The sequence below is a fragment of the Arachis hypogaea genome, chromosome 16 (genome assembly GCF_003086295.3).
Source record: "Arachis hypogaea cultivar Tifrunner chromosome 16, arahy.Tifrunner.gnm2.J5K5, whole genome shotgun sequence".
Lineage (NCBI taxonomy): Eukaryota > Viridiplantae > Streptophyta > Magnoliopsida > Fabales > Fabaceae > Arachis > Arachis hypogaea.
This window is the reverse complement of record NC_092051.1, coordinates 113,745,340-113,767,832: the sequence shown is the minus strand read 5'-3', so window position 1 is coordinate 113,767,832 and position 22,493 is coordinate 113,745,340. Positions and strand designations below refer to the sequence as shown.

The 22,493-nt window shown below is 37.7% G+C and overlaps 1 protein-coding gene across 1 annotated transcript; it reads right to left on the bottom strand.

The window, feature by feature from the left end:
• Positions 1 to 8,891: 8,891 nt before the first annotated feature.
• On the bottom strand, positions 8,892 to 15,922 carry LOC140180186 (uncharacterized). The gene is made up of 8 exons (XM_072220612.1): positions 15,032 to 15,922; positions 14,797 to 14,850; positions 14,688 to 14,754; positions 14,296 to 14,423; positions 14,038 to 14,148; positions 13,483 to 13,935; positions 12,813 to 13,073; positions 8,892 to 9,224 (listed from the first exon to the last, which is right to left on the bottom strand). The coding sequence occupies exons 1-8, from the start codon at positions 15,920 to 15,922 to the stop codon at positions 8,892 to 8,894; spliced, it is 2,298 nt and encodes a 765-aa protein (XP_072076713.1).
• Between the last annotated feature and the right edge of the window lie 6,571 nt (positions 15,923 to 22,493).

Here is a 22,493-nt window from a genome sequence, read left to right as displayed (position 1 = left end):
AATCCTTTCGTACAAACGTTTTGGTTGTCACAAGTAACAAACCCCTTTTAAAATTGATAACCGAGTATTTAAACCTCGGGTCGTCTTCTCAAGGAATTGCAGGGAGGTATGTTCTTATTATTGGTTATGAGTTTGTAAATTGGGGTTTTGGAAGTAAGGAGGGAATATGTTATATGACAAGTAAAATAAAATAATAATAATAAAATCTCTTGGCAAGGTATAAGAATTGGAATTCCTATCCTAGTTATCCTTATCAGGTGTGAAGAGAATTGGGTTTTAATCCCACTTGATCAGCCTTTATTAAACAAAGGAAGGTTAAGTGGGCTGATTAGCTTGATTCTCAAGTCCTAGTCAACTCCTGTGGAGAGACTAGTGTTAGAGCAATCCTAGCTCAAGCAGAATCTGCCAATTTTAATCACTTGCTGAGTTTGATAACTCAAGTACTACCAATCACTTGACCAAAGCCAAAAGGGAGAAAAATATCTAAATTAAATTAAAAGCATCAATATAAATAAAGTAAAGCAATCTTAAATCTGAAAATACCTCGAATTGCATTAACAAAAGAAATTAAATCTGGCATAGATGTTCATAAATTAAATTGAGAAAATAAATAAAAAGAACATTGAACCTGGGATCGAGAGTCACTCCTAAAACTAAGAGAAATTCTAATCATAATCCTAAGAGAGAGGAGAGAACCTCTCTCTCTAAAAACTACATCTAAATCCTAAAATTGTGAATATGAAAGCATGTTTATGAATGGATGCAATCCCTCTACTTTATAGCCTCTAATCTGTATTTTCTGGGCCGAGAACTGGGTCAGAAACAGCCCAGAATTCGTTGGTTGCGAATTCAAACATGCTGAATTTTCGTCACTGCGACGCGTCCGCATGGAGCACATGGTCGCGTCACCTAGCGTCAGAGAAACTATGGCATATTATATATCAAATCGAAGCCCCAAATGTTATCTTTTTAACGCAACTGGAACCGCATCGTTTGGACCTCTGTAGCTAAAGTTATAGCCGTTTGAGTGCGAAGAGGTCAGGTTGGACAGCTTTGCAGTTCCTTCAACTTCTTGTATTCCTTCCACTTTTGCATGCTTCCTTTCCATCCTCTGAGCCATTCCTGTCTTGTAATCTCTGAAATCACTTAACACACATATCAAGGCATCTAATGGTAATAAGAGAGGATTAATCATAGGGAATTTAAGGCCAAAGAAGCATGTTTTCAATTAAAGCACATAATTAGGAAGGCAAATGTAAAACCATGCAAATAGCATGAATAAGTGGGTAAAGAGTTGATAAAATCCACTCAATTGAGCACAAGATAAACCATAAAATAGTAGTTTATCAACCTCCCCACACTTAAACATTAGCATGTCCTCATGCTAAGCTCAAGAGAAGCTATAAAAATGAAGAGGAATGGTAGAATGCATGAAATGCAACCTATCTGTATGAATGCAACTATATGCAGAATGTTTCTACCTACTTGGTTAAAAGTAAACAAATCTTTTAAGAACATACATGAACTGGATTTCACTAATTCAAATCATAAAAATGAAGTACAAATAGACTTGCAGAAGAAAATAGCTCATGAAAGCCGGGAACAAAGAATCGAGCATCGAACCCTCACTGGTAGTGTATACACTCTAATCACTCAAGTGTTTAAGGTTCGATTCTCTCAATTCTCTACTAACCTTGCTTTCTAAGGCTTGCTCTTCATCTAACAATCAACATAAATTTAATGCACAAATACACAAATCAAGAGGTCTTTTAAGGGTTGTAATGGGGTTAGGGTCAAGGTAGGATTGTATTTGGCCAAGTGGACTAAAATCTGAATCCTTAATTAACTTAAACTTGCCACCTAACTTTAGACAATCCATGTAATCATAATATAATATCTAACTATCCATTAACCATGTTTTCCATATATTCATGCATTCTAATTTCAAGTACAGTACATATGCATTGCTTTCACTTACTTTGAGGCATTTTGTCCCCTTTTTGCTTAATTGCTCTTTTTCTTTTCTTTTTCTCTTTTTCTTCTTTTATATATATATATATATATATATATATATATATATATATATATATATATATATATATATATATATATATATATATTTTTTCTTTTGTTTTTCTCAATGCATATGATTAAATTATTGAATGCATGAACATGTCCTAAACATTTCTTTCACATTTTCATAAAGATATATAACACCCAATTCTTAAACCAAATATTTCCAAACCCACTTTTCCCCACACTTAATTCATGAGCACTTTCACTATTCTAAGCTAACCAAGGATTCAAATTAAGGACAATATTGTTTTCCGCTTAGAGTTAATGATGTGCTAAAGTAAAGAACAAAGGGGTAAAATAGGCTCAAATTGGTTTGCAAAGGATAATGAAAGGTAAGGCCATATGGGTATGTAAGCTCAGTGAAACAAAGGCCTCAATCATATAAGTGCATGTATACATCAAACAATGGAAATATAGAATTAAGCAAGACAAAGATCACAATTTTAGAGAGAAAAATACACACTAAAACAGAATTTTGGTTGATAAAATGTAACCAATTCAAATAGGCTCAAAAATCTCACAGGTTTTGTGTGTTCGAGTTCTAAACCATGTTCCAGTATAATATCTCTTCAAACAAGTGTAACATTAAATTTTATTTAAATTAGTGAAATTCTCTAAAAATTTTCTTGAAAAAGAAAATATTACTCAACCAAGTGGTAAAATATGCAAAAAATTAAACAAATATGCAATCAAACATGCAAATGCAACAATGAATAAGGAAAATAAATCATTGGTGTTGAGATAGAGGAGTAACTAACCCATGGAGATCGGTATCGACTTCCCCACACTTAAAGATTGCACCGTCCTCGGTACATGCTGAGATGTGCAGGTGGACGGGTTGCTCCAACTGACGCTTGTAGATGGAGGTGCCTTAGTTGGAGATCTCTTGGTTCCTTTCCTTGCTGGTGTCTTGTCAGTGACCTTCTCTTTTTCTTTTTTGGTACCCATGCCTAAGGAAGAAGAAAAAAAGAAGAGTGTAAAATATAGAAAACTAAGACTGGAAGGGAGGAAATTCCAAGTGATAAGGAATGCCAAAGGAAAGATGATAGCCCAACTACATGGTAGCTACAACATGTAGGAAAGATAACAATAAAGATCAAAAAGGGGCAATTCAAAATAATAAGATGTAAGAGGATAAAAACATGCAAATAATAGGCATGAGAAGCATAGCTCAAGCATCAAGTAATAAATGTGCTAAATTAAAGAGCATGTGTAATGATGACAATTGTGAATGATAATCCCAAATACATGTGGAGCACAAGTGTTGTGAAAAAGAGGCATGCCATAAAAGCTTTTTCACAAACACTGGGTGTGCAAGTTAAAATAGGGATGAAAATAATGTAATCCAAATGTATATGAGAGCCATGAATAAATGTCAATTGTCAAATCTCTCCTCAGAATAGCCACCTGCTCAAATAAATTAAGGCACTTATCCAAATAAAACTCCAACACCAACATAAAAATGCATGAAAAAGAATTGAAAAAGAAAAAAAAAAGAACAAATAAATGCATTAAATTAAAGAGATAGAAGAGTAGAGGGGAAGAAGGAGAGAAAGAAAGAAGAAAGAAGAGAGAAGAAGAAAGAAATTAGAATTTGGGGAAGAAAAGATAAGATATTTTTGGCTAATTTAGATAAGTTGTGCGGCGCAAGTGACGCGGTCGCGTGAGGCACGCGGTCGTGCGACTTGCGCTTAAACTGAATGATGCGGTCGCGTGACCCGTTTTAGGCTAATGGCGTGAGGGTAGCCTCACACTCGCACAACTCTCTGTTCAAAATTATATTAGTGCCAAATTTTAAGTGACGCGATCGCGTGGGGCATGCGATCGCGTGAGTGGGCTTTAGAAGGATATGACACGGTCGCGTGGGTCACGCGGCCGCATGGGAAGGATTATGCGTTCAGCACCAATCCAGCACCACTTTCGCACAACTTTCGGTCGTGCACCACTTTGACGTCGAAATCCTGGTCACGCAGCCGCGTGGGGCACGCGGTCGCGTGGGATGATTTGTGCCATTGGCACGCCTCCAGCCACGTTCCTGCGTAACTTTCTGTTCGTTTATTATTTCTCCCATCTCCTTGCGACGCGGACGCGTCACTGAAACGGTCGCGTCGCGTGAATTTTTTTTTATAATGCAGAATGCAATGCTAATATGAATGTTATGCAAAACTCCAGGTTCAATAAAATAAAATAGAACTCGAAAATAAATAAAATAAAAATGAAAAAGGAACGATCATACCATGGTGGGTTGTCTCCCACCTAGCACTTTTAGTTAAAGTCCTTAAGTTGGACATTTGGTGAGCTCCTTGTTATGGTGGCTTGTGCTTGAACTCATCCAGGAATCTCCACCAATGTTTGTAATTCCAATGGCCTCCGGGATCCCAAACTAGGCACGTAAAGCCTTTGAGCAGCTTCAAACAGATTCTTAGGCTCCCGGGGTTTTGGATGTCAGAACAGATTCCAGGATCCCAAACCTTGCTATTGCACCCGTCTTTTTGTTGATCATCATGATTCCATCCAGGTGGCAAGCAATCTGAATTCTCACTAAAGCGGCCAACCAACTTCCTAGACCCATTCAGTTGAGCTTTACACCAACCTTTGCGTTTAAACTTAAAGCTTCCAACCATAATGAACCTTGCAGGACAATTCTTACCACTGACCATCTTCCTCTTACTCTTTATGCCACAAAGAGCTCTAAGTTGACCATCCGTCTCCAGTAGCCCATATTCAAGTAGAATTAGAAAGCTAAGGGATATGAATTTTACCCACTTGAATGTTGTGAAGGATGATGGCAACTTAGGGGGAGGGGTCTCCAATAACTTTGGCAAGGTGATTCCAAGCTCCACTCTCTTGTGCTCTTTGACAACTTCCACCTCTTTGTAAGCTTCTTCAATTTCAACCTCTTCCAAGTCTTCAACCATGATATGCCTTGGAGGTTGTACACCCTCCTCAGCATCAATTTCAATTGCTTTGGAAGGAGGTTCCATAACCTGACTTTCCCATGGAGGGTCAGCATCTCCTAAGTCTGCAACCACTTCTTCCTCTTCAATAATTACAGCTTCCTCCACTTGTTCCAGTACAAAGTCATGCTCCGTACTGTCCACTGGAGTTTCTAATATCCCCTTCATGCTACGTTCTTCATTAGATTGCCCACATGAAGCCATGGGAGCACTTTGAGTGTCCGAGCGTCGGGAACCTAATTGACTTATCGCTTGATTTAGTTGATATAGAGTTGCATGAAATCGATCCGCTGCTTCCTTGAGATGATCTCTTGATTATTCCTTCACTAATTCTTCAACCACTCCTTCGACTTCAAGGGTTTTTACTACATTCACCCTTAGGGCCTCCTCTAGCTCCTTATGAAGTATGGATTCGCGAAGATGATCCCTTCTCTCTTGTTCCATGTCAATAGCATCATTGGGATCATGTTGCTCCTGGATTGATGGATATGGGTGCTCTTCCATGGATGGTGGTGATGGGATGGAGAGATCATTCTGTGGTTGAAAAGGAAGTGCACTAGAGCTTGATGGTTGATTGTTGAAGGTATTTGGTGGTCTGATTTGGGCGACGAGAGCTTGTATAGTAGAGTTTAGATCAGTAAGTGCTTTCTCCATGGAGGTTTGGGGTGGATAGGAGGGTTCATTTGGCTCATAAGGTGGTTGGTATGGTGGATACGGGTTAGGGTCAAATGGAGGTGAATGGTGAAAAGGGGCTTGTGAGTATGGTGGTCCAAAGTCATGTTGAGGAGAGGGTTTATAGGCATATATGGTGGTGGTTGTTGATAGTCCATTGGAGGTGGTTGTTGCCATGAGGGTTGATCAAATCCTTGTGGCTCCTCCCATCTTTGATTGTTCCAACCTTGATGCCTGTTCTTATTGTAATTTCTTCTTCCTGCAACATAATTGTAACCAGACTCATAGCCAAAAGGGTAAGAGTTCATAATAGCAAATAAAAATTAAAAACAAAAATAAAAACAATTTTAAATTAAAAGGTTATTTAAATTTTGAAATTTAAAATTAAATTTTGAAATTTGAATTTTAATTTTTGAAATTTGAAATTTTAAAATTTGAATTTTAAATTTTTGAAATTTGAATTTTTGAAATTTGAAATTTGAAGATTTTTAAATTTGAATTTTGAAAATTTTTTAAATTTGAATTTTGAAATTTGATTTTTGAAATAAGATAAGATAAAAATTTTAAAGTAAAAACCAATAACCTCTTAATTTACGAAAAAGAAAAAATAAAAACAAAAATAAAAACAAGTAACAAGAAAATATTTACAATAACCAATAATAAGGCACACGTTTGCAATTCCCCGGCAACGGCGCCATTTTGACGTTAGGATTTTTGCCAGTAAAGAATTTCATAAAAACAGTCGCGTTGTAGATATAGTCTCTAAACCAACAAAAATCCTTTCGTACAAACGTTTTGGTTGTCACAAGTAACAAACCCCTTTTAAAATTGATAACCGAGTATTTAAACCTCGGGTCGTCTTCTCAAGGAATTGCAGGGAGGTATGTTCTTATTATTGGTTATGAGTTTGTAAATTGGGGTTTTGGAAGTAAGGAGGGAATATGTTATATGACAAGTAAAATAAAATAATAATAATAAAATCTCTTGGCAAGGTATAAGAATTGGAATTTCTATCCTAGTTATCCTTATCAGGTGTGAAGAGAATTGGGTTTTAATCCCACTTGGTCAGCCTTTATTAAACAAAGGAAGGTTAAGTGGATTGATTAGCTTGATTCTTAAGTCCTAGTCAACTCCTGTGGAGAGACTAGTGTTAGAGCAATCCTAGCTCAAGCAGAATCTGCCAATTTCAATCACTTGCTGAGTTTGATAACTCAAGTACTACCAATCACTTGACCAAAGCCAAAAGGGAGAAAAATATCCAAATTAAATTAAAAGCATCAATATAAATAAAGCAAAGCAATCTTAAATCTGAAAATACTTCAAATTGCATTAACAAAAGAAATTAAATCTAGCATAGATGTTCATAAATTAAATTGAGAAAATAAATAAAAAGAACATTGAACCTGGGATCGAGAGTCACTCCTAAAACTAAGAGAAATCCTAATCCTAATCCTAAGAGAGAGGAGAGAACCTCTCTCTCTAAAAACTACATCTAAATCCTAAAATTGTGAATATGAAAGCATGTTTATGAATGGATGCAATACCTCTACTTTATAGCCTCTAATCTGTATTTTCTGGGCCGAGAACTGGGTCAGAAACAGCCCAGAATTCGCTGGTTGCGAATTCAAACATGCTGAATTTCTGTCACTGCGACGCGTCCGCATGGAGCATACGGTCGCGTCACCTAGCGTCAGGAAAACTATGGCATATTATATATCAAATCGAAGCCCCAAACGTTAGCTTTCCAACGCAACTAAAACCGCATCGGTTGGACCTCTGTAGCTAAAGTTATAGCCATTTGAGTGCGAAGAGGTCAAGCTGGATAGTTTTGCAGTTCCTTCAACTTCTTTTATTCCTTCCACTTTTGCATGCTTCCTTTCCATCCTCTGAGTCATTCCTGCCCTGTAATCTCTGAAATTACTTAACTAACATATCAAGGCATCTAATGGTAATAAGAGAGGATTAATCATAGGGAATTTAAGGCCAAAGAAGCATGTTTTCAATCAAAGCACATAATTAAGAAGGCAAATGTAAAACCATGCAAATAGCATGAATAAGTGGGTAAAGAGTTGATAAAATCCACTCAATTGAGCACAAGATAAACCATAAAATAGTGGTTTATCACCCACCCGAGATCATATGTATGTGCCTTTCTGGGGTTTGTGGGGGTGGATCTCTCCGGTCCTCGTCGTCTCGCTTCCTTTTCCCCTGATGGTCCGACCTTTCCATGAGATATCTATCGAGCCGACCTTCTCTGGCCAACTTTTCTATCACATTTTTAAGGTCGTAACAATCATTTGTTGAGTGACCATATAGCTTATGGTACTCACAGTAGTCGCCACGACTTCCTCCCTTTTTGTTTTTGATGGGTCTAGGGGGAGGTAGTCTTTCAGTATGGCAGATTTCTCTGTAAACATCAACTAGGAAAACTCTCAAAGGAGTATAAGAGTGATATCTCCTAGGCCTTTCGGGATTGACTTCCTCTTTTTTCTTGGGCTCTCTCTCTTTTTCATTTGATGAGTTAGAGTGCCCAGGTTGCCAACTCGGTTCTCGCAATCTGGCATTTTCCTCCATGTTGATGTACTTCTCAGCTCTTTCTTGTACATCGCTCAAGGAGGTGGGGTGCCTTTTAGATATGGACTGGGAGAAGGGGCCTTCTCGAAGTCCATTTACTAGCCCCATGATAACTGCTTTTGTGGGCAGATCTTGAATCTCCAGACATGCTTTGTTGAATCTTTCCATGTAGTCCCGTAAAGACTCCCCGACCTCCTGTTTTACCCCTAGGAGGCTCGTTGCGTGCTTTACTTTATCTTTCTGGATGGAGAACCGCATTAAGAACTTCCGCGAGAGGTCTTCGAAGCTAGTGACCGACCTTGGAGGGAGGCTGTCGAACCACTTCATTGCTGCTTTCGACAAGGTGGTCGGGAAAGCTTTACAACGAGTAGCATCAGAAGCGTCAGCCAGATACATCCGACTTTTGAAGTTGCTTAGATGATGCTTCGGATCAGTGGTTCTATCATAGAGGTTCATATCAGGGCTTTTGAAGTTTCTTGGAACTTTTGCCCTCATTATGTCCTCACTAAACGGATCTTCTCCTCCTAGGGGGGAATCTTCTCGGTCGTTGCAGGAGTTCCGACTTTTGAGGGCGAATTCCAGCCTTGAGAGCTTTTCTTCTAGCTCTTTTCGTCACGCTATCTCGTTCCTCAAGTTTCTCTCCGCCTCCCGCTGTCGTTCCAGTTCCTGCTCCAGTTGTTCCAAACGCCCTTGGTGGCCGTGGAATAGCCCCATGAAGTCGGTTGCATGGGGTTGTCCGTCCTTTCCAGACTCGCGCCCATCAGAAGAGTTTGCTTTTGGATCTTTCAATCCTGAAGTACCCTCTCTGTTCTGATCGGCGCCACTTTGGTGGGCGGCCACATTCGCATCATTGTTTCCAGCGTCGAGATTCTCTTGCTCAGAATCGGACGCGTATGACCATCTTCTGGTGAATTGTCCGTCATTATTGGTTGATCTCTCGGGTCCCTGACAACGGTGCCAATATTACTGTGGGTAACCGGAGATTAATGGGCTGGACTTGCTGGGTTGGCCCAATCATCTGCGGAAGAAAGCCTCCGAGCAGGGTCACGCCTTGGGGCCTCCGTCCGACTTGTATGTATGAGATAATGAGGGGGTGGTACCTGTAAAGATACTCCGATGCTTAAGTTAGGAAGGGTGTAAGCAGGTCTAGAGAGTATTGGGACTTAGTGATACCCGAGGGGTGTCAGTGTATTTATAGTGGTGAACCAATAACCACCGTTGGAGTAGTTCTCCTTTAAAGGAGGATAACCGTCCCTTTATCTTAGGAAAGTTGGGATATGCCTCCTGGAAGTGGGTTGAGAGATTTTAGGGGCAATTACTAATTTGAATGAGTGTTATCTGCCAACTAATATTCGTCTCGACTTCTTTAGATCAAGTCGTTGTTAAGACCGACTTCTTGAGAGAAAGTCGATGTCGAGTGAAAGCCAATCCTTTGATTGGATCTTTCATTTGGGCCTGGACCTTAGCATAATTAAAGAATTTAATATACTTTTTTAATAGAGTCAACAAAAATTTATCGATTAATTATTTTGTCAAAAAAATATATTTTTATAGGTAGAAAGTTTGTTTAATCTTTTTGTGGTTTATTTTGTCAGTATTCAAATTTTTTTTATAATTAAAAATAATTATTTACTCATGTCAAAAATTAAGAACAAGAATTAACGTAAGTCATAAATATTAAATTAGAAAATTAAATTGAATATATCAAAATTTTGAATATCAAATTGAGGCGCAAATATAATTTCAAAAACCAATATGAAACAATATATTCTTCATATAATTAATGCATAGTAGTAGTTGTTTTCCGATACTAAAAAGAGTCTCGTAAATTGATTTTAGAGTTAATATCATTATAGCCAATAGTAATGTAATAAAACTCACAAATTTAGTAATTAGTAATTCTAGACAATTAAATTTTTTATGTAACTAATTAAGTCTAACTAAATCATCACATATATATTTTTCTTTTTTTTTTTTGTTTTTTGTTTTTTTTCTTCTCTTCCATTATCATTATTATTGGTATCGTTCTTCTTTTTTTTTTTTATATATTATTTTTGTTCTTATTCAACTTTTTTGTTTGTTTATTTATTTGTATATTTTTAAAAATTTCAAGAAAGAGAAGAATAAATAAAACAGCACACAAAAATAATGATGATGAGAATGACATCAGATTTTTTAATATGAAATACACAAATAAAATAAAAATAATACCAAATTTGTCATATAAAACATATAAGTTTTATCACAATAAATACATGATTTAAATTGATCTCGACATTACATTGCAAGTCAGTTTATTGTTTAAGATCTAGGAGTAAAGATTATATCAATAATAAAACATGAAAAAAAAAAACATATTAGGAGAAAAAAAAAAGATAAAATATGAAGAAAAAGAAGTAAAAGAAGAAGACATATTGGAAAAAATTTCAACGTCAGGATTAAGAAATTTCGATACTATTTTTAAAAAATTTCGGTGCTTTTTTTGTTTTTGATAACTTCTAATTAGTTAAAAAATTTTATGTGTCATCGTTAAAAAATTTTGGTGTTAATTCAAAAATTTTCTATCAAGCAAAAATAATTTTAGTGCTATTTTTCTAATAAATTATACACAAGTCAAAACTCAATTATTCCTTTTCTTTATCATCGTCGTCGTCTTTTTTTCTTCTTTTTTTTTCATCTTCTTCGTCTTGTTTCGTCTTTATATAATTATTCTTGTTTTCACTTTCTTAAAAAGAATAAAAATAAAAAAATTAAACAAATAAAAAAATACAATAACAACTAATTCACATATATAAAGAAAAAAAAATCTAATCATAAAAATAAACAATTTTAAAAAGTATTACAAGTCTGTAAAGTTTGGAATTTATGTTATTGTCAAATACAAAGAACACGACATATACTATGTAGTTTTTTAATTTTTAAAATTTAGTCCAGAAAAGCGATACATTGGGTGTAGTACATATTCTATCCAAAAATACAAAGAACACTACACTTTAGGTATCGCATAGTGTTCCATTTGTAAAAAAGAAAAGGTTATTAGTTAAATACAATGTTAAAATTAAGTTATAATTCATCTTTTTGTATTTTTGGCAAGAAATAATAATAATTACCAGTTTACTACAAAGAAAAACTACATGATGCATGTAGTGTTTAATAATTAATACAATAAACTAGGGGTGTCCGCGGATCGGATCGGATCGGATCGGATATGGCCGAAAATTCGATTCGATCTGCACAATTTCTATCGGATCGGATCGGATATGATATTCGCACTTTTTAGTGCCGGATCCGATCCGATCCGATCCGATCCGCAAATATCCGATCCGATCTGCACATTTGCGGATCGGATCGGATCGATATCGGATATATCCGCATAATTAAACCTTCTCTTTTTAATCATATTTCTATGTAAAATAATTCGATAAAAATATTTCTTTCATACTTTTAAACTTATTTATTCCTAAAATATTTTTAATCAAACTCTCTCTAAATAACAAAAATAAAATAATACAATATATGAATAATAATTACTAACTAAAACATGCAAACAAATAAATATAATACCAAACATATATATTTATTTTTTTTATTTATTATAGTGCGGATCTGTGGATCTGCGGATCGGATACGCGGATGTAGAGCAGATATCCCCGATCTGATCTGCAAAGGGTGCGGATCGGATACGGATATTTACCGCGGATCTGCGGATACGATCTGATCTATGGACACCCCTACAATAAACTGACACTTTTGTATAGAAAGCGACAAGGTACATGTATTATTCAGTATAATTTTGGAAACTTAACCTGATCATTGACGTGTCTCGTTTTATATTTTTTAACTTAAGGAGGACGTATATATATTGATATGAATTAATAATATCGTATAATGTATGAATATTCAAAATTTTCAGTCAATGTAACATCGACATATAATTAAGAAGTAATTGGAAGAAGAATACAGAACAAGAAAAATATATTGATAGAAATTGTAAAACCAAAGGAATAGTTGTGAAGTCAAGCCATATAGTCAATTATGAGTGCTGGATAATGAATTAAGAAGAGAATAAAGAGTTGAGAGAGAAGAAAGCACATCAAAAATATCAGGAGAAAAGGAGTACCACATCATGCTGCCCTCTCATAGCTTTCCAAGCGAGTATTTGTAGTTCTAATTCTCTCACTTCTTCTTGGTCCTCGATGCAGCGGGTCATTCTCCACATATCTCTTTTTCTGTAACTAACTTTTTTCCAATTGAAATACTTGCATTCACCATTCCATCATCCTTTTGTTTTACGTGGTCTGCTATGGGTGCTGCTCCTTTATTCATACACGTAACATCACCCTTCCCATTGAGAACAACCTTGTCCTCAAGGCTGAATTGAGAAAAAACTCTGACAAAAGTGTCAGCATTCTCCTAAGTTGAGATACACGCCTTCCCTTCACCCTATTGGACCAAGATCTCATAGTTCTCGTGACCATCCTTGATTATTGTTCGTGCCTCAAGTATTGCATGTGGCTATAATGTGGGACCAACCTCATTGGACTGAAGTGGTAGTGGCAAGTATGGAGGGTTTGGCTCTCCACGAAACTTCTTTAAAGCAGAAATGTGAAAAGCATCCTGAATCTTCACCACCGGTGGCAAGTCCAACTTATATGCGACATCACTTAGCTTTTTCTTGATCAGGAAGGGTCCATAGTAGCGCATTCCCAATTTTCGGTTTTTTCGTAAGGCCACCGAGTGTTGCCGATAAGGCTGCAACTTGACCAGCACCAATTCGCCTTCAACAAACTCTTCCTAACGACAATGACAATTAGCAAATTGCTGCATAAAATGTTGTTCACACGACAAGTGCATCTTGAAAAAATCTAAAAGCTTGTTCCGCTATAATAACAATTCCTGTAGTGAAGGTTCATCCTCGACGGAGAATTCATAGCTCACAAGAGCTGGGGGTTACGGTCAAACAAGGCTTTAAATGGAGTCATCTTTATGTTACTATGGAAGGATGTATTATACCAATATTGGGCCAAGAAAGCATCTCCAACCATCTCTGAGGTTGATTGGAACAGAGGCAATGCAAATACATCTCAAGGGATTTGTTGAGAACTTCACTTTGGCCATCGGACTAAGGGTGGTAGGCCGAGCTCATTGCCAGTGTCGTACCTTGAAGTTTGAATAGTTATTGCCAAAAGTTACTCATGAAAACCTTGTCCATTTCTGATACAATTGATTTTGAAAACCCATGAATCTTCACTATATTCATGATAAATGCTTCAGCCATTGTCCTGCTAGAGAAATCATACTTATGTGAAATAAAATGGGAGAATTTTGTCAAACGGTCAATGATTACCATGATAACCGAGTAGCCATTAGCTGGAGGCAGAGCCACAATAAAGTCCATGACTATATCCTCCCAAACTTGTGACGGAATTAGTAGTGGTTGTAGCAGCCCAACCGACAACTTGGTATCCACCTTAGCTCGCTGGCAAATGGAGTAGGAAAGAACATAGCGGCATATATCGCGCTGCATATTTGGCCAATAAAAGGAGGAACAAATACGCTCAACTGTCTTAGCTATCCCAGCATGACCTCCTAGTATACCGTCATGATATTCCTTGAGAATTACTTGAATTAAATTGCTGTTGGCAGGCACAACTACCTAGTTACGCCAAAGAAGCTCCCCATTCTTCAAAGAATAATTATGATCACTCAGAAAATTAGTATGGCATTGTCGCAGAATCTCTTATAGTGCTGCATCTACTTCAACCTCTTGATTTAAAATCTTCAACCAATCAAACTTAGGTGTAGACCAAGCCCCAAAATAGCAACACGAAAGAGCATCAATAGGGATATTCTCTGGTGCTGGTTTATACTGAATTTCAAAATCAAAATTCAGCAGCTTATAGAGTCACTTGTGTTGCTCAGGTGTATGCAGATCTTGTTCTAGCAAGGACTTGAGACTCCTTTGATCAGTTCGGATCACAAATTTCTTACTAAGCAAATAGTGGCAAAATTTTACCACGGCTTCAGTAATTGCATAAAATTCCCTAACATATGTTGACTGCCTTTGCATCAATGGGGACAGCTTCTTGGAGAAAAAAGCAATAGGATGTTTGCCTTGTGAGAGTACTGCATCTATTCCTATACCTGAAGCATCAGTTTCTAGTTCAAAGGGCAGATCAAAGTTTGGCAACGCCAAAATAGTCTTGAAGAGATGGCCACTTTGAGTTTCTCAATGGCTTGAGCTGTAAGAGAAGTCCAATCAAATGCGTCTTTCTTTAATAAATCAGTTAAAGAGGCTGCTAAAGAAGTATATCCCTAAATAAATTGTCGATAATATCCAGTCAATCCCAAAAATTCTCAAAGCTATTTAGGATTAGAAGTTGTTGGCCACTCATTGATTGCACGAACCTTTTTCAGTTCCATGTGAACTCCATCCCCTAAGATTGTGTGACCCAAATAATCCACCGTAGACACCCTAAAAAGACATTTTGAGAATTTTGCAAACAAGCATTCTTACTGAAGAAGCTGCAACACCAGCTTCAAATGATGCAAATGAGCCTCCCATGTTGAACTATATATTAAATATCATCGAAGAAAACCAGCACGAATTTCCTCAAGTAAGGACAAAAAACATTATTCATAAGACTTTGAAATATAGCCAGAGTGTTTGTTAGACCGAAGGGCGTGACCAACCATTCGTAGAGGCTTTGGTGGGTCCGGAAAGCCTTCTTAAAGTAATCTTCTAGTCTAACCCGAATTTGATGATATTCGGAACGCAAATCCAGCTTCAAAAACACAGTAGCTCCGAACAATTCGTCCAATAATTCATCTATCGTTGGGATAGGGAAATTGTCCTTAATTGTGATTCTGTTCAAGGCACGATAATTGATACAAAAGCACCATGATCTATCTTTCTTTTTCACCAATGGGCTAGGATGTATAATGCCTTCCTTCAACATATCTTGCATCATAAGTTCAATTTCTGCCTTTTGATTGTGGGAATATCTATAGGCTCTTGCCTTAACAAGTTCAGCACCCTTAACCAACAGAATGGCATGATCATGGGATCTTAGAGGAGGTAGGCCCAAAGGTGTATCTAATACAGCAGCATGTGAATACAGTAAGGCTGCTAAGTCAAGTTGCATGTCACTAGGCAATTTCAAGCCACTTTTCTCCTCTTGATTAGCATGTTGGACCTGCAATGTCAAGCATTCTACTATAGCATCAGTATTCACGAATCTTCTAATGTGATGATATTGTGTTTGTATAAGTGTGGGATTTTTGTCACCATAAACTGTGAGAAACTTTTCTTCATACAAAAACTTAATGAAAACCGCGTCATAGTCGACTATGTGAGCTCGAAGACGCTTCAACCATGTAGTGCCCAATACCAGATCACCCCCAGCAACATTAAGGACATATACATCAGGAACAATCACAGCATAGCCGCGAAAATCCGCCTCCAAGGAAGGGATTCGCCCCTCCACTGTCTTAACGTCGAAGTTACCCACGATCACCTTAAATCCTGAAGCAGGTTTGACAGCCAGGTTTAGAAAGTTTGCTATTCGGGGTTGAATAAAGATATCAGAGCTTCCCCCATCTAAAAGCACTTGAATCGGCAGTCCATTAATCGAAGTTGTCATTCTAATAGTAGCAGGGCCAGTAGGAAAGGTGATGCTCCAATACTAGTTGTTCCAACTGTGCCATAGTATCGTCAGAAGTTGGAACCTCTACCAGCATGTTCGCAACTGGAAGATCCTCATCTTGATCTAATTACAAAATCATGAGCTGACAATTTGAGCAACGATGAGAAGCCAAAAACCTTTCATCGCACCAGTAATATAACCCTTTGTCATGCCTACTCTGCATCTCTGTGGGACTTAGATGGAGAATAGGGGATTTGGTAGGTGATTGTATCGGATGCTGTGGCGGAGATAGTAACAAAAGTGGCAAGGTACTACGCGTTGGAACCCGAGGCAGAGCCAGAGTTGGCGGGATGCGTGATAGTTGGCAGGTCTCGTAGTGGCTCTTGGCATTGTCACAAACTTATCCTCATAGAAGCGGGCTAAGGTGAGTGTGCGCATCAGTGATGGCAGGCACTGAGCCTTAACCTCATGGTGAATCTCCTGTCGTAATCCACTAATGAAACAATCGCGCAAGGCCTCAGTTAGCTCTATACTAGTACGATTGGCCAGAGACAAATTCAACATAATACTCGCCTACTGTAGCCATTTGTTGTAATTTGAATAAGAGTTCCCTGAGTGATTCAAAGAGAGAAGACCCGAATTCCAGTTTTAGAGCTCTCTTCAGTTGATTCCATGAACGAAATTGAGCTGTGCGCTGAGACATTTGGAACCAAGGGATCGCTGGTCCTACCATGTGAATTGCAGTGATGCCAATTAGCTCTTCCTCTGGTATCCTAAAAAAATTGAAGTACTGATCCATGGAGAAGATCCACCCCAATGCATTTGAACCATCGAATTTGGGAAGATCAAAATTCACCCTCTGATTCAACCCCACACGAGTTTGCCAGTCAGCCTCCGAGTTCGAACCATAGGTGTGCTCTTGCGAAGGGGAACGGCTACGAGCCCGATCTTGTAAAAGCTGAGTCAATGATGAATGGATCTCATCAAATTTGATTTTTGCCACCTCATTAGCGAGAGCACGTTCGGCTCTGTTCTCATCGCGTGTCGCTTCGATCATGTGAAACAAATTCTTGACCTCAGCCTCTAAACTCTTCATGCGAGTGTTATCGGCGACAGCCATGGTGGAATGAAGGCACCAATTGTAAGGAGGATGAAATATACGTATATATATTAATATAAATTGGTAATGTGGTATAATAAATATTTAAAATTCTCAGTCAAAGTAACAGTAACATATACTTGAGAAGTAATTAGAGAAAGAAAACAGAATAAGAAAATATATTGACAGAAATTATAGAACTAACGGAATAATTGTGAAGTCAAGTCATAGAGTCAATTGTGAGTGCTAGATACATGAAGAGAATAAAAAAGAAGGAATTAAAAAGAGAATAAGGAGTTGAGAGAGAGGAAAGCACAATAGAAATATCAGGAGAAAAAGAGTACCACATCACAATGCCTTCTAGCCTTCCAAGCGAGTATTTGTAGTTCTAATTCTCTCACTTCTTCTTGATCCTTAATGCAGCGGGTCATTCTCCACATGTCCCTTTTCCGTAACTAACTTTTTCTCAATTGAAATGCTTGCATTTACCATTCCATCTTGCTTTTGTTTTGCGTGACTTGCTATGGGTGTTGCTCCTTTATTCATACACGTAACAGTAGTATTTATGTTTGGTAAACTAAATTAAAATTAACTTTTAATAAGCACAAGTAACAACAAGTGTCTTTGGTAAAGTAATTTTTAAATTTAAAAATACTTAATAGACATTAATATAAAAATTAAATTTGGATATTGATTAAGGTACGAAGTTATATTAAACTTTTTAATTTTGATAAGCACAAGTAAACTTTTAACTAAAAACTCTCTTAAATTTTTTTAGAAACATCTCTAATTTTTAAAAATTACAAGCATAATAAATACATAAACTTTTTGATTTATCAAACATAAAATAAAGTGCTACATCTTTAAAAAATTTTACTAAACCAAACCTAACACAAAACAAAAAAAGTATGAAAAGAAAAGACTAATATAAAAAGATTGAGAGAGATAGAGAAGAACACTTTTTTTTAATATAATATTGTTCAAATTTAATCTATTAAGATTTTTTAAACTAAGTTTGTGAGTATAAAATGGTATAAGTACAGATAAAAAAATTAATTATTTGTATAAAATATATATTAAAAATAAATTAAATAATATATATTTATATATAAATAGATGACTAATTTTTTGTGTTGAATAATTTTTTATATTAAATTAGAAAAAGAAAGGAGATACTAATAAGTAAAAGAATCAAAGTTGAACGTCAAAGCAATGATGGTAGATAGATAGGGACGAGATCCAACAAACACATCACTTTTGAAAATGCAAAAGCGCAACCGTGTATAAGGGCATTTGCGTCGAAGCGAAGAGAAATCGATCTTGTCCCGCAACAAACAATGGCAGTGTCACATGCACCAAAGCCAAATTGATATGATGAATAAAAGTTGTATATCCAGGCCAGGATATGGGTGGACATAGAGTTAGGATCTTCCATTCAAAGTGAAAAATCTGGGTCTTGTAGGGTTCGTTGCATTTGCTGTCATTAACAGTGGCCAGTGGCCACTTTAGTTGGAGTACTGCACCTGTAGATGAGGCATTGCAAATGCTTTGAGACTCAGAAAAAGAGAACCCTTTAATTTCTTGCTGCTGGTGGATGTCGACAACGATGTTTCATTCCTTTTTAACTAAAAAGAAATAAGGCTCCTCAATGTCTTTTTTTCCCCCTCATCGAAACACTCAATGTGAAGAATCAAATTATCAATGAAATAAATAAACACTCCCACTTGATAAAACTCTTAAATCTCTCTAAAGTTATAACACCACTATCTTACTAAAAATAAATCTTTGACTCTATTTTTTAGAGCTCAAACTTCACCAGTATCTCTTCTTATTCTTAATGAACTTACGTTGATGAGACTAATATACACGAGACCCATAATCAAGTGTGAATTAATGAATTATCTTTGGCACGCATTGTTATCAATAAAACTGTAATTCTAATAATACATACATATATACTATCACGGATGATTTCATATAAAAACATAATCTTTACTCTTTTTATAATTAACATCATTAACAAAAATTGACTTACTCTCAGATGAATAGATTAGTGTATCTATTATTTTTCCCCCTTTATTTTACTTGTAGAATCAGTGACTTTAGATCTAAGCTACATAACAATCATGGGAGAAAACAAAAAGCATTCAATAATAATCATTGCATTGTATATTTAGATAACTATAATTCTTCATCATGCATTCTCCGGAAGAGGACAAAACCATATACTATTTCAATTTGTCAAAGCTATTATTATTCATAACTCCAAGTTCCAATTTTGTAATTGAGAGAGAGAGAGAGCGCGCGCATTTAATTAATTAAAAAAAAAGCTCAGTTTGATTGAAAAATAACCGTATGATGTACATTATCATTAACTACAACATCAGGGTAATGTTGCCTAAAAATAATTTAAATTTCATAATGAACAAATTGAACACATTTGTTTAGACTATGTCAAAAAGGTTTTTAAGGTAATTGAAGAGAAATCATTCATGAGCAAATTAAGTAGATCAAAGATGTATATAAAAAATGAGGATTGATGATCGAAACAGTGTTTTGGGAGTTACCTGAAACCGGGAGTTTGATCTCGGATGAGATCTTCTGGTTTGATCAAGGCTGCCGCGTCCGACTTGTTGGAGTAGGAGGCGCTGCTAGTTCTCGATTCATCGAGGGGTGGTGGTACCTGCAAGAGATTCCGATGCTTAAGTCAGTATGGGCTTTAGGCAGATTTTATGTAAAATTGGAGTATGAGTTATACCTGGGTGCTCCAGTGTATTTATATTAGTGATAGACGATCTTTCCTTAAGATAAGTTTGTTATCTTATCTTATCTTTTGTGAGTTAGATCGTCTTTTTGGGCCAACCACCTTCTAGCAGTCGGTGGTCCTTTTATTGGGCCTCTGCGAGGGTCTTCCGAGCTCTTTGGTGAGAGTTCCTTTGTAATGGGCCAACCTTTAAAGAGGTCGGGCCTTTGTCTTCGCGCAACCCGGATCCTTGTAGCTCGATCCATGGTATGAACAGTGCCCCTACTTGAGCTTCGACCTTTCCATGAGGTTGTGCTTCCGAGCTTCGACCTCTTTGGGAAGTCGTGTTCAAGCATTAGTTCGATTGCGCCTGGTTCGCTCCTTCTCATACGAGCTTCGTGCCTTTAAATATTATTTCAATAATGCGAAGCATTTTTGCTTTCGCTCCTTAATTGCTGCGTCGTTTTTCGAGGGCGTTATTTTCTTGGAAGCGTTCGAGCGCTTTTAAAGTCTATTGATTGGGCTTTTATTCCTTTTGCCGTTTCTTTTCTCTGTTTGTTTTTTGTTTGAAATCAAAGAAGGGGTTTTTATTCTCTTCATCTTCCTTTGTTTCCTCCTGCTTCATTTTTGCTGCTCGCTTCTTTGCGAAAAACCTTTTCGTCTGGTTCCTTCGTTTTTGCCCCAAGCTTTCTTCTCATTTGAAGACTTCGCTTGTGGATCGTTCGTGTTTTGCTGTTCATCTGTTTGTTACTGCTCCTCTCTCATCGCAGGTTGGTACTCCGTTTCATGGGCTTTACGTTCTCTTTATTGGTTATGATTTCTCCATTTTGGTGCTTTATTTCTGCCGCATGCTCCTGTTTTCTTTTCAAAGTTTTGATCTTGCCTTACTTTTCAAAAAGGTTAAAGTTTTTTTCTTTGACTTTGCGCTTTTCTTGTTTGTTGGGAAAAAATGTTGGCGCTTGGGTTTTGATTTCTTGCGTCTTCTCCCTTTCTGTATCTGTACTGCCTCCAAAGGGTGCTCCCAGGTTTCAATGGTAAACTTTAGCTTTTGCGAGCCTTGGGGGCCCTTTTCGCTGTTATATTTTATTGTTTGCTGGTTGCTTTTTTGTTTTCTGATTCTGCCTGAGTTACTTTGGTAGTGAAGCTTCTTTCGTTTTCTTGCTGTAGGTGTAGTTTTCTATATCTTCTCGTAGGAAAATTGTTGAGATGTCCACAAAGGTCTCTCCTGGTATGGATGACTGGTTAGATTCCATAGTGTTAATGTGTGTGACTGTAGCAGACCCAGAGTACTGTGAGAAGTTTAGGAGGTTCCATAGGATTTACGAGAATAGGGAGGATGAGAAGAATTACGAGTTGTTGTTGCCCGACCCTGAGGAGAGGATCAGTTTCCCTCCCTTAGGTCGGGCAGAGCGTCCCTTTTTTTATACTTATGACTGCTTTTTTACCAAATTAGGTATTACCCTTTCTTGTTGTTTGTTTTTTATCCCTCCATTGCATAACTGTTTATGTGGTCTCTTTCTTCTTTTTCAGAGATGGTTGTCAGTTCTGATTCGATGAAAGTCCTCAGGAAGACCAAGAAAATGGTGGCCACCCAAAACGTCCAGAAGAAGACGTTGGGAGAGGGTTCTAGCCAGGTTCCTCCGAAGAAGCCAGAATCTGATCCTCAGGGTCCGAGGAAGGTCATCCCGACCCCTCGAGTTCGGGCGGTCTCTACTGATCCTCCCTTGGCGACTTCTGGTGCTGCCTCCTCTCCTACTTCATCTGGCCTTCCTCCCAAGAGGCCGAGGACTGCCGGGACCTATGATCTTAATGATAGGGACTTCGACGGCGCAGCTTTTGCTACAGAGCTTATCGCTCCTCATGGCAAGGTTCCGACTGATGATGTGTCCATCCTCCACCACCTCGACTTTATATCCAGTAATAGTATTCGGATGGCTAATCTCAGTGCTGCTTTGTCTTGGGATTTCAAGAAGTCCCCTATCCACGCTACTAGTGCTTTTCTTGAGAAGGCCAAGGCTGATTATGATAGGGTGGAGAGTTTGAGGCTTGAGTTGGAGGCAAAGAATGTTGGGTTGGAGCTCGCTGCGGAGAGGGAGAAGGCCCGGGCTACTGCTGTGGAGGCTGCTACCAATTTGGCTGAGGATATGGCAAAAAAGGCTAAGGAGAGTTACACCCGGACCTATGGTGAGCTTTTGGAGGCCAAGGAAAAACTCCAGTTTTCTTATGACGATTACACTGAGCTTCAGGGCCATGTGGTGAGTGGTATGACTGCTCTGTATAAAAATTTGAAAGCTTAGGCTCGTGTTCTTGCTCCAGATGCCGATCTTACCTTGTTTAGTATAGACAACATTGTTGAGGACGGTAAGATCGTGCCTGCTCCTGATGATGATAAGATTCCTGTGCCGGATCCCTCCGCCAAGTCTTCTGCAGCCCCTTCTACCGAGGCGCCCCGACCTGAGGCTAATCTCGAGTTGGAGATTTTGAATGGTCCGGATGGTGTTGTCAGACCTGTTCTGATCTCAGTCATCCCTCCTACCCCTCAGGATGCAGCGACCGGAGCGAAGATGGACCCTTTGTGATTCCCTCTTTTATTTCTCTTTTTTTTGTATTGATGTGGTCCGACCTGTGGACCTTTTGAACTTTTGGTTTTGTGACTTATTTGGATAATTCTCTGACATTTCATAGTTGCTTCTTAGCAACTTTTGGTTTAATCAGAACACTTTTAC

Coding starts and splice junctions, on each gene's coding strand:
- LOC140180186 (XM_072220612.1), bottom strand. CDS start 15,922: ATGACAACTTCGATTAATGGACTGCCGATTCAAGTGCTTTTAGATGGG. Junction 14,755..14,796: donor CTGGTGTTGCAGCTTCTTCA/GTAAGAATGCTT, acceptor ATGTCTTTTTAG/GGTGTCTACGGTGGATTATT. Junction 14,149..14,295: donor ATGCAATTACTGAAGCCGTG/GTAAAATTTTGC, acceptor TTTGAAATTCAG/TATAAACCAGCACCAGAGAA.